General features: G+C 39.9%; 1 protein-coding gene across 4 annotated transcripts in view; it reads right to left on the bottom strand.

Annotated features, from left to right (window-relative positions):
- cdc42bpab (CDC42 binding protein kinase alpha (DMPK-like) b) overlaps window positions 1-13,192 on the bottom strand; it is a 254,069-nt gene that overhangs the window by 32,502 nt on the left and 208,375 nt on the right. For 2 of the 4 annotated variants that reach the window (XM_061886128.1, XM_061886130.1), the window contains exons 20-25: window positions 9,641-9,746; window positions 9,423-9,571; window positions 9,248-9,339; window positions 7,459-7,535; window positions 7,277-7,324; window positions 1,340-1,378 (exon numbers count right to left, since the gene is read on the bottom strand). In XM_061886128.1, coding sequence (XP_061742112.1) covers window positions 1,340-1,378; window positions 7,277-7,324; window positions 7,459-7,535; window positions 9,248-9,339; window positions 9,423-9,571; window positions 9,641-9,746 — 511 coding nt within the window. Of the gene's footprint in view, window positions 1-1,339; window positions 1,379-7,276; window positions 7,325-7,458; window positions 7,536-9,247; window positions 9,340-9,422; window positions 9,747-13,192 lie in introns of all 4 variants that reach the window. The other 2 variants (XM_061886127.1, XM_061886129.1) reach the window with 2 other exon arrangements.

Below are 13,192 nucleotides of genomic sequence, written 5' to 3'. Positions count from 1 at the left end.
CTGTCCTCTTAGCAGAAAAACAGCCCCAAAGCATGATGTTTCCACCCCCCATGCATCACAGTAGGTCTGGTGTTCTTGGGATGCAACTGAGTATTCTTCTTCCTCCAAACACGACGAGTTGAGTTTATACCAAAATGGATACATGGATGATACAGCAGAGGATTGGGAGAATGTCATGTGGTCAGATGAAATCAAAATAGAACTTTTTGGTATAAACTCAACTTGTCGTGTTTGGAGGAGGAAGAAGAATACTGAGTTGCATCCCAAGAACAAGAACTGGGAAACATGGGGGCGGAAACATCATGCTTTGGGGCTGTTTTTCTGCTAGGGACACATGACGATTGATCCGTGTTAAGGAAAGAATGAATGGGGCCATGTATCGTGAGATTTTGAGCCAAAACCTCTTTCCATCAGTGAGAGCTTTGAATGGTTGACCAAATACTTATTTTCCACCGTAATTTACAAATAAATTCTTTAAAATTCCTACAATGTGAATTCCTGGATTTTTTTTCACATTCTGTCTCTCACAGTTGAAGTGTACCTATGATGAAAATTACAGACCTCTGTCATCATTTTAAGTGGGAGAACTTGCACAATCGGTGGCTGACTAAATACTTTTTTGCCCCACTGTATATATATGAATCAGTGGTATCGCACATCACTATTGTGTGGCTTTCGAAGGAAAAAGTATGGACACCCCTGTTTACGGTACTACGAAATGCGGGTGTCAACTCAAAAACAGATTTTCGAATAAATCGCTATTCTTATGTGTAACGATTCTTAATCGATCCAAATAAAAAAAACAAAAAACATTTAATCGTCATTTTCCGCCATTTATTTAAATGTATGGGTAGAATTTAATTAAATAAAAACAGTTTTCTTTATAGTCATATAGACATGTAGCAGAGCTGTTTATTTTATGGAGGAATGTATTTAATCATAGAATCGTTTTAAATCGAATCAGTCACCAAGAATCTAATCAAATTGAATCATGTGGGGCCCGAAGATTCACAGCCCTACAAAGAAATGCAACCTATTTGCTGTAATGAAGGTGATTATTGTTAGCTCCACTGTGTGTGCTGACACAGCTGCTAGCCACTGGTCAGCAGGATGACTAAAAATAAGGAATCTGCGTTTGTGATCCACGTTAAAAAGACATTAATCAGCAATGGCTATCAAACACTTCATGCAAACTGTCCGATACTGATCGGCACATCCCTAATTCTTAGTATATTATGTCCCATGTACGTGTACAAAACTGCAAAGCATGAACCCCAGAAAGAAATGGGCGACTCAAAACTGGAAGTGAGTGGTCACGGAGCGCCGTGGTGCTGCTTACACGTCTGCCTTTGCTCGCCGACCCGGCGGATGGCGAGCGCTTCAGCGGCAGGGAGAGAGGCGCAGCGTGGCAGAGACAAAGAAAGAATGGAATATCAAAAAAAATAAAGAAGAAGATGGTTTTAACAGAGCTGCAAACACATCGACACAGACTAGGGTCGGTTCAAACTAGTCCAGGAGCACTGGGGGTCTACGGACGAGTTAGGAGGTCAGGACGCAGTCACAGGAAGGAAACAGCAGGGTGGGTCAGTACAGCGACTAGAAAACCATGTGGGCCATGTTGGAAGTATTATAGTAGCTGAACTATTTGCAGATGCGTATCTCAATCTGTAATCTGATTCACGTGTCCACCTACTAATTTGTGTGTTTTTCTGCTCCTTATTTCCCAAAGTCATAAAAAATTCCAATAACTATGGATTTTGACCAATACAATAATAATGTTTCAATAATCACGCCATCCATCCAGCCATCCATTTTCTACCGCTTGTCACTCTTGGGGTCTCCTGCGTGACAAAAAATATCCTTTCCATAGTTAAATAATAACAGACCAAATACATTTTCCGCAGCCGTTATTACCTGGCACTAAACCTGCAGAAAATAGTTCTCACGTTTCTCCGTATACTTTTTTACACTTTGCACTCTTTTCCTACACTTCATGAAGCATCGTTTCTTACATTTTCCTTATTTTTGCGCCTTCATTTTAGGAGTTTGTTACGTGCTCAACGTGATTTTACCATTTTGTTTACATTGAGTGTTTTCCATGCTTGTGTTGACATTTCCTTTTCGCCTTGTTTGCTGAAGAATTATAATCAGAGGAAGTTACACTTTTATTTATATCCTGATCCGAATTTTCCATAGGTCATAAAAAATATCATTAATTATTGATGTCCATCGATACAAAAATAATATGTAAAAATTTACTGCCTACTAAAAATTCCTTTTCATAATTAAATAAAACAGGGCAAATTAATGTTACACAGCTGTTATTCCCTGGCACTAAACCTGCAGATAATAGTTCTTTTCACGGTTCTCTGTTTACATTTTCACATTTTGCACTATTTTTTTGCACGTTACGAATCTTTTCGTACATATTCCTTATTTTTAAGAGCTTATTGTCAAGTGTTCATTGGGATTTTACTATTTTGTTTACATTGTTATTATTAGAGATGTCCGATAATGGCTTTTTCGCCGATATCCCGATATTGTCCAACTCTTAATTACCGATTCCGATAGCAACCGATACCGATATATACAGTCGTGGAATTAACACATTATTATGGCTTATTTTGTTGTGATGCCCTGTTAGATGCATTAAACAATGTAACAAGGTTTTCCACAATAAATCAACTCAAGTAATAGAAAAAAATGCCAACATGGCACTGCCATATTTATTATTGAAGTCACAAAGTGCAAATTTTTTTTCCAACATGCCTCAAAACAGCAGCTAAGAATTTGGGACATGCTCTCCCTAAGAGAGCATGAGGAGGTTGAGGTGGGCAGGGTTGAGGTAGGGGGTGGGGAGTAGCGGGGAGTGTATATTGTTATAGTTAGTGCTGCAAAGGGTTCTGGGTATTTGTTCTGTTGTGTTATAGTGCGGATGTTCTCCCGAAATGTGTTTTGTCATTCTTGTTTGGTGTGGGTTCACAGTGTGGCGCATATTTGTAACAGTGTTAAGGTTGTTTATACGGCCACCCTCAGTGTGACCTGTATGGCTGTTGACCAAGTATGCGTTGCATTCACTTGCGTGTGGCGTGTGTGAAAAGTCATAAATATTATGTGATTGCGATGGCACGTAAAGGCAGTGCCTTTAAGGTTTATTGGCGCTCTGTTCTTCTCCCTACGATGTTTTAAATAGTCATAAATTTTACTTTTTTGAAACAGATACCGATAATTTCCGATGTCACATTTTAAAGCATTTATCGGGCGATAATATCGGCTTGCCGATATGATCGGACATCTCTAGCTATTATGTTTTCCATGCTTGTGTTGACATTTCCTTTCTGCTTTGATAGCTGAGGGCATTACATTCAGAGAAATCTTACATTCGAAAAGAAAAGATTTATCCTGCTCCTTAATTCCCATAAGTCATAAAAAAATTCAATAATTATCGATATCGACCGATATATAAAACACTTGTATTGTGATACGGATTTTAGCTGTATCGCCCAGCCCTTGTTTGATTACTCGCCTATTAGGGCAACAAAGTCAAGAAGTTAATAACAATGATGCCACCTGCTCCGTCCTTTTATATAAATGCTGCCACTATTATATGAGTGTATGTGATTAGTCCCCACTAAATTAGGTTGATCCGTGGCAATGACATTATTAAACTATTATTATTATAACAATATTTAAACTATTTATTTTATATATCTTCAAACCAATGTCATAATTTAAAATGCAACAGTTGACATATTTTGCAGCCCATACATTTAGATTCCCACTCACTCACATTCTCACACACACACACACACTACATCAGGGGTGTCCAAACTTTTTCCAGAGAGGGCCACATGAAGGATGTGGATGCGGGGGCCACTGTGTTACATTTTGTATACATAAAAGATACTAAAACAACCCAGGTAAAAAAAATTATGCTAAACTAGCTTTGTGTTACCGCTAACAAAACAAATTCTACATAAATTTTTTTGCATTTTCAAGCACAAAAATGGCAAAAAGAAGCAAAAACAAAAGTAAAACAATCAAAGCCACTGATTGGCTGAAACTCAGGCAGAGTTACTAACATTAGCATGCAAACGTTTTTTAGCCAGTTTTACTCAGTTTTTGCCTCAGTCGCAGGTGGGGGAAATAATCGATTTTTAGACGCGTCGCAATTCGGACACGGATGACTATGAAATCGATGACTAAACGTCGATAATCGCCTTATTTATTGTAATTAAAGTAATGCAGACAGTTGTCAAATGTGGCTGATTGCATGTGATGCCAATTTCTTACTTCAAAGGCAAAGTTGCAGGTGATAAACGCTTACAGGATAAATATAAAACTGCATCAAAATACATGAAAAATCCATTTTGAATCGAATCGTAGCTCCTGAATCGTAATCGAACGTGACCTTGACTCAGTCGTATGACTTGGTACTTGACACGTGCTAACTTTTTGAACCAATTTTGCATCCAAACGCCTTAGATGTACAACTTAAAACTTTAGACACGCTTATTGTTAGCATGCAAACTTTTTTTTTTTAACCAATTTTGCATCCAAACGCCTCAGTCGTATAACTTAGTACTTGAGACATGGTAACTGTTAGTATGCAAACTTTTTTTTTAACCAATTTAGCATCCAAACACCTTAGTCGTATAACTTGGTGGTTGAGACACGCTTACTGTTACCATGCAACATTTTTTTAACCAATTTTGCATCCAAACGCCTCAGTCGTATAACTTGGTACTTGAGACATGGTAACTGTTAGTATGCAAACCTTTTTAGCCAATTTTACATCTAAACACCTCAGTGTTATAGCCGGTTACTTGACACATGCTAACTGTTAGCATGCTAACTTTTTTTTAACCAATTTTGCATCTTAACGCCTCAGTCGTATAACTTGGTATTTGAGACATGCTTACTGTTAGTATGCTAACTTTTTTTAGCCAATTTTACATCCAAACGCCTCAGTCGTGAAACTTGTTACTTGACACATGCTAACTGTTAGCATGCTAATTTTTTAAAAACAAATTTTGCGTCCAAACGCCTCAGTTGTATAACTTGTTATATGACTAATGCTTACTTTTTTTTTTGCCAATTTCACATCCGAACACATCAGTCGTATAACCTGGTACTTTACAAATGCTAACTGTTAGCTTGCTAACTTTTAGAGCCAATTTTGCATCAGAAAGCTTCAGAGTCATACAAAATGGTACTTGACATATTCTTACTGAAGCATGCTAATTTTTTATTTTGCCAATTTTACATCTGAACGCTCAGTCGAATAACTTTGTACTTGACACATGCTAACTTTTGGCATGCAAACCTTTTTGGCCAATTTTACATCCAAACACCTCAGTCTTTTAACTTGTTACTTGACACATGCTAACTGTTAGCATGCTACCTTTTTTTAACCAATTTTGCATCCATATGCCTCAGTCGTATAACTTGGTATTTTAACATACTTACTGTTAGCGTGCAAACTTTTTTGGGCCAATTTTACATCCAAACGGCTCAGCATACTAACTTTTTTTTTTTTTTATAAACCAATTTTGCATCCAAATGCCTCAGTCTTAAAACTTGGTACTTGCCACAATTACTGTTAGCATGCTAAAACAAATTTAAACAATTTTGCATCCAAACACCTCAGTCGTAATACTTGGTACTTGCCACAATTACTGTTAGCATGCTAACTTTTTTAAGGCAATTTTACATCTGAACAGCTCAGTCTGTAACTTGGTACTTGACACATGTTAATTGTTAGCATGCAAACTTTGTTTGACCAATTTTGCATCCAAACGCCTCAGTCGTAAAACTTGGTACTTGCCACAATTACTGTTAGCATGCTAAAAAATTTTTTAACAATTTTGCATCCAAACGCCTCAGTCGTAATACTTGGTACTTGCCACAATTATTGTTAGCATGCTAACTTTTTTTTAGCCAATTTTACATCCGAACGGCTCAATCGGGAACTTGGTACTTGACACATGCTAATTGTTAGCATGCAAACTTTTTTTAGCCAATTTTACATTTGAACGGCTCAATCGGGAACTTGGTACTAAACACATGCTAATTGTTAGCATGCAAACTTTTTTTGGCCAATTTTACATCCAAAGGGCTCAGTCGTATAACTCTGTACATGAAACATGCTAACTGTTAGCAAGCTAACTTTTTTTTAAACTAATTTTGCATCCAAACGCCTCAGTCGTAAAACTAAGTACTGGCCATGATTACTGTTAGCATGCTAACTTTTTTTTAGCCAATTTTACATCTGAACGACTCAGTCGGGAACTTGGTACCTGGCACATGCTAACTGTTAGCATGCAAACTTTCTTTGACCAATTTGCATCCAAACGCTTCAGTCGTAAAACTTGGTACTTGACACAATTACTGTTTGCATGCTAACATTTTTGTAAACAATTTTGCATCCAAACGCCTCAGTTGTAATACTTGGTACTTACCACGATTATTGTTAGCATGCTAACTTTTTTTTAGCCAATTTTACATCTGAACGGCTCAATTGGGAACTTGGTACTTGACACATGCTAACTGTTAGCATGCAAACTTTCTTTGACCAATTTGCATCCAAACGCCTCAGTCGTAAAACTTGGTACTTGCCACAATTACTGTTAACATGCTAAAAAAAATGTAAACAATTTTGCATCCAAACGCCTCAGTCGTAATACTTGGTACTTTCCATAATTATTGTTAGCATGCTAACTTTTTTTTAGCCAATTTTACATCTGAACGGCTCAATCGGGAACTTAGTACTTGACACATGCTAATTGTTAGCATGCAAACTTTTTTGGGCCAATTTTACATCCAAAGGGCTCAGTCGTATACGTTTGTACATGAAACATGCTAACTGTTAGCGAGCTAACTTTTTTTTTAAACCAATTTTGCATCGAAACGCCTCAGTCGTAAAACTTAGTACATGCCACGATTACTGTAGCATGCTAACTTTTTTTTCTATCCAATTTTACATCTGAACAGCTCAGTCGGGATCTTGGTACTTGACACATTGTAAGTGTCAGCATGCTAACGTTAGCGTTTGGCTTGCACATTTCAGCATTCCACACGCAACTTTGGCCAAAATTGCGTATTCGATTTTTTTTGTGTTGTGTTGTAATGCGGGAGGTTTTTATTTTGTCCTGAGGATGTAAAGAAAAAGAAAAAAAGCCCCCGGGCCGCACTTTGGACACCTCTGGAAGACACTACTGTATGCTCCGACATCAAAGCGCACACACAAACATTCTGTCTGACCGAGGAAACTTACGTCTTCCCAAAACTCAATTAAAGAAGATGAAGAGGAGGAATAAGAGTCCTGAGGTAGGACAAAATCAAGCAAAGGTGGAAAGAATAAAAATATGTTTAAAAAAAGAAGATGGTGATTTTTATCGAGTGACGGGCTTGTTATTCCCCGTCCATAGTATGGGAAGATCTCTGGTGAGCACTCACGTCAAACTGGTCCAGCGTAGAAGTGGGAGCGTTGAGGAAAGCCAAGAAGGAATTCTGGGAATCTTGGTGCTTGACACCTACCGACAACAAATACACACATGACAACATGAAAAGGTTGACACCATTAGTACACAACGATGTTGATGTACGACACGGATCATTCTTTTTTTTTTTACTCTTAAAAAGCTCTGACAACATTTGGTAATTTGCACTCTAGAAAATTTCTCTGCAAATAATCTACAATCTCGATTATTAGTACCGTAAATCCCATACTATAAACCGCTACTTTTTCCCTACGCTTTGGACCCTGCGGCTTATAAAACTGCGCGGCTAATCTAAGTAGTTTTCTTTACCGACGGCAGGCTATAAAGTAAACACACTAAAACAGGTGTGTTGTATTTTGTGCTATGGCGCCATCTTTTGGACGAATTCGCTCACTGCCTTCAACTTCACACTTTTTTTTAATTTATATATTTTTCTAAACCTTTTTTTAAACCCACTGGAAGTACAATTGGTACAATCTTTTAGTACTCCATAACGTTCCTACTCATATGGATTCTTCATTCATGACTCCAAGCAACATTTGATTTGCAATTAATTAATTTGTAACATTTGACACACATACCTGTACTTTGGCAGCCCCAGCATAACTTTGTGTACTGTACATGTGTGCGTGTACTGTACATGTGTGTATAATGTACTGTGTGTGTGTGTATAATGTACATGTGTGTATACTGTATATGTGTGTGAATATTGTACGTGTGTGTGTGTCTATACTGTATATGTGTGTGTAAAATCTATGCCACACATTTCTATACTTTGGCAGCCCAAGCAAATCCTTGTATACTGTACATGTGTGTGTACTGTATATGTGTGTGTACTGTACATATGTGTGTACTGTACGAATGTGTGTGTACTGTATATGTGTGTAATGTATATGTCTGTTTATTTTACGTGTGTGTATGTACTGTATATGTGTGTAATATATGTGTACTGTACATGTGTACTATATATTTGTACTGTACGTGTGTGTACTATATATGTGTACTGTTTGTGTGTGTACCATATATGTGTACTGTACATGTGTGTAATATATGTGTACTGTACATGTGTACTATATATGTGAACTGTACGTGTGTTCACTGTACGTGTGTACTATATATGTGTAATAGGTAAGGTAAGGCGGGGGTTGGGGGCGCGGGGGGTTTAAAATATATTCAGGAAGTGTCATGAATACAAAGGATTATGGGTATTAGTTGTGTTGCGTTTATGTTGTGTTACTGTGAGGATGTTCTCCCGAAATGTGTTTGTCAATCTTGTATTGTGTGGCTTAATAGCGTGGTGCATATTAGTAAGTGTTAAAGTTGTTTATATCACAACCATCAGTGTACTCTGTATCACCCAGTATGCCTTTCAATCTCATACGTGTGATTGCGGAAGCTGCACACAACATGTTGCTGGACCAACAATCGGTTCATACATGTTGTTGAAGGTGTCTAAGGCAATGGCTTCACAGCACGCCCATATTCTTGTCATCAGGATGAACGCTATTATATAGTCGCGAGAACGTAAGCGGCTCCAATTGACTACATTTCTCTATGAAACAGTTTTAAATAGCTCTGTGAGTGGTGAAGGTGGCAAACCTCTGATGTAATTTGGCGGGCGGGTACGGTCTCGATAAAATGTTGGTTCGGCGGACGGCGGGTGGATGACGATTTTGGTGACGCGGATGATATAATTGCCTATCGGCGCATCTCTAAAGTGCGTACTACATATGTGCACACTGCACCTCTGCGCATCCGCAGCTCCTCAGTCTCCTTCTTCAGCCTGTCGATCTCAGCGAGAAGCTCCTGGTTCCTGCTCTCCACATCCTGCAGTTTGCTGGTGGATCAGAGTCAAGTGTGGAGCCGTGAGAAGACGGCGGATGTGAGCCAGGGTGTGACCTTGGAGAAGAGTCTTCCTACCATTCTGTGGAGATGTTGTTGGCCTTCACTTTGTTCAGCTCGTCCTGAATGCTCTGCTTGGCTCTGATCTCCGCGTCCAGAGCAGACTGCAGCTCCAGGCGGGCCGACATGTCCAACTTGGCAAAGCGACGCATCTTCCAAGGCATGTCCTGCGACAGCAACAACGTGGTGATGAGCTTGTCCAGTATGCCCAGTGTGCCAAGTGTGTTTTTTTTCACCGTGGCTCTTGCTCCCAGGCTGCTGTTTCTCAGGCCCTCCAGCTCCTCGGTCATCTTGGTGGCCAGAGCCTGCAGGTATCCTCGGGCATCCTTCTCATCGCTCACCCTAGGAGAAGCACACCAAGACATGAGCGCTGTGTAGGAGACTGGATCGAGCGGTGGTGTCCAAAGTGTGGCCACAGGAAAACACCTCTTTTTTTTATGACAGCATGTTTTATAAAGACATTTCATGAACTACAAAGCAAACAGGTGAAATGTAACAAAATGTTGACTCTAATAACACAAAGCTGCCAGGCAGGCTGTTTATTTTCTTTAAAAACCATCATGGCTAAAAAAATAATAATGAATCAAAATTAATATTGTTATTAATTATTTTCATGACTATTTACATTGTAGCTTGTCACTGACGTGTGTTTGGGTTCATTGTCCTGTTGGAACACCCAACTGAGCCCAAGACCCAACCTCCAGGCTGATGATTTTAGGTTGTCCTCAATCAATCAATGTTTACTTATATAGCCCTAAATCACTAGCGTCTCAAAGGGCTGCACAAACTACAACACAAACCACTACGACATCCTCGGTAGGCCCACATAAGGGCAAGGAAAACTCACACCCAGTGGGATGTCGGTGACAATGATGACTATGAGAACCTTGGCGAGGACCACATATGTGGGCAACCCCCTCCCTCTAGGGGACCGAAAGCAATGGATGCCAAGCGGGTCTAACATGATACTGTGAAAGTTCAATCCATAGTGGATCCAACACAGCCGCGAGAGTACAGTCCAAAGCGGATCCAACACAGCAGCGAGAGTCCCGTCCACAGCTGAAGAATTTGGAAGTAATCCTCCTTTTTCATTGTCCCATTTACTCTCTGTAAAGCACCAGTTCCATTGGCAGCAAAACAGGCCCAGAGCATAATACTACCACCACCATGCTTGACGGTAGGAGTGGTGTTCCTAGGTTTAAAGGCCTCACCTTTTCTCCTCCAAACATATTGCTGGGTATTGTGGCCAAACAGCTCAATTTTTGTTTCACACGCAGGAGTTTCACAGGAGTGAAGCAAACATTAATCTAGACACACTGTAAATCAATTAATTTTGTAACATTTGGCACACATACCTATACTTCGGCAGCCCCAGCATAACTTTGTGTACTGTACATGTGTGTGTGTGTACTGTATATGTGTGTGTATAATGTACGTGTGTGTGGGTGTGTACTGTATATGTGTGTGTATGATGTACATGTGTGTGGGTGTGTACTGTATATGTGTGTGTGTGTGTACTGTACATGTGTGTGTGTGTACTGTATATGTGTGTGTATAATGTACGTGTGTGTGGGTGTGTACTGTATATGTGTGTGTATGATGTACGTGTGTGTGTATAATGTACGTGTGTGTGGGTGTGTACTGTATATGTGTGTATAATGTACGTGTGTGTGGGTGTGTACTGTATATGTGTGTGTATAATGGATGCCACACATTCCTATACTTTGGCAGCCCAAGCAAATATTTGTGTACTGTACGTGTTGTGCAGATGAAACACAAATTGATCTGTTGGGCCACATTACCCACCAATATGGTTGGAGCAGAAAAAGTGAGGCCTATAATCCCAGGACCACCATAACTACCGACAAGCATGGTGGTGTAATTATTATGCTCTTGGCTTGTTTTGCTGCCAATGGAACTGGTACTTTACAGAGAGTAAATGGGACAATGAAAAAGGAGGATTACCTCCAAATTCTTCAGGACAACCTAAAATGATCAGCCCGGAGTTAGGGTCTTGGGCGCAGTTGGGTGTTCCAACAGGAAAATGACCCCAAACACACGTCAAAAGTGGTAAGGGAATGGCTAAATCAGGCTAGAATAAAGGTTTTAGAATGGCCTTCTCAAAGTCCTGACAATGCTGAAGAAACAAGTCCATGTCAGAAAACCAACACATTTAGCTGAACTGCACCAATTTTGTCAAGAAGAGTGGTCAAAAATTCAACCAGAAGCTTGTGGGTGGCTACCAAAAGCGCCTTATTGCAGTGAAACTTGTCAAAGGACATGTAAACAAATATTAAGGCCTACTGAAACCCACTACTACCCACCACGCAGTCTGATAGTTTATACATCAATGAGGAAATCTTAACATTGCAACACATGCCAATACGGCCGGGTTAGTTTACTAAAATGCAATTTTAAATTTTGGCGGGAAAATCCTGCTGAAAACGTCTCGGTATGATGACGCCTGCGGGTGGCATCACGGATTGTAGAGGACATTTTGTGCCGGCATCGTGTCCAGCTATTAAGTCGTCTGTTTTCATCGAAAAATTCCACAGTATTCTGGACATCTGTGTTGGTTAATCTCTTGCAATTTGTTCAATGAACATTGGAGACATCAAAGAAGAAAGCTGTAGGTGGGAAGCGGTGTATTGCGGCCGGCTTTAGCAACACAAACACAGCCGGTGTTTCATTGTTTACATTCCCGAAAGATGACAGTCAAGCTTTACTATTGAACAGAGATGTCAAGCGAACACGGTTGGATTGGACCACACACACAAAGTACAGTGTATTATGTGTATTAATAAAAATAAAATTTTACCATTCTGTATTCTGAAGGCGATCTATATCGTGTGCTACTCCAGCATCAATATCAGCAGCGTCCTCCTGACCGTCACCGTCAGCGTCGGGTTCAAAGCGGTATGGCTCTATCCCTTATTGCGGTTGGGCATGACTGAGTGGTCCTGCCACCCCCACGGCTGCCACGGCGCCTCTCACAGCATCTTCCCTATCTGAATCGCTCCCACTGCCTCTAGTCCTTTTTTTGTTTAATTTTTTTTTTTCTAGTCCTTCACTCTCACTTTCCTCATCCACGAATGTTTCATCCTCACTCAAATTAACGGGGAAATCGTCGCTTTCTCGGTCCGAATCGCTCTCGCTGCTGGTGGCCATGATTGTAAACAATGTTCAGATGTGAGGAGCTGCACAACCCATGACGTCACACGCATATCGTCTGCTACTTCCGGTACAGGCAAGGCTTTTTCATCAGCACCAAAAGTTGCAAACTTTATCGTCGATGTTCTCTACTAAATCCTTTCAGCAAAAATATGGCAATATCGCAAAATGATCAAGTATGACACATAGAATGGACCTGCTATCCCCGTTTAAATAAGAGAATCGCATTTCAGTAGACCCATAATAAATTCATAAAAGAACCATACTTCATGATAAGACCTTCTGGAGAAAAGTTATGTTGTCAGATGAAACAAAAAATTTAGCTTTTGGGCCTCTATACTTCATGAATGTTTTTTGTGACCAACAAGTATGTGATCCAATCACTCTATTACAAAATATAAAGAGTTGTAGAAATCATTGGAAACTCAAGACAGCCATGACATCGTGTTTTTTACACGTGTATGTAAACTTTTGACCACAACTGTGCACACGCACGCGCTCTCTCTCTCTCTCACACACACACACACACACACACACACACACACACACACACACACACACACACACACACCAGGAGTGTGACTCTTTGGGCACCTAAAAATGAGATCTGATGACTG

Source organism: Nerophis ophidion, linkage group LG24 (assembly GCF_033978795.1).
Source record: "Nerophis ophidion isolate RoL-2023_Sa linkage group LG24, RoL_Noph_v1.0, whole genome shotgun sequence".
NCBI lineage: Eukaryota > Metazoa > Chordata > Actinopteri > Syngnathiformes > Syngnathidae > Nerophis > Nerophis ophidion.
Note: the sequence above shows the minus strand (reverse complement) of the source record. Positions and strands in the feature narration are given on the sequence as shown.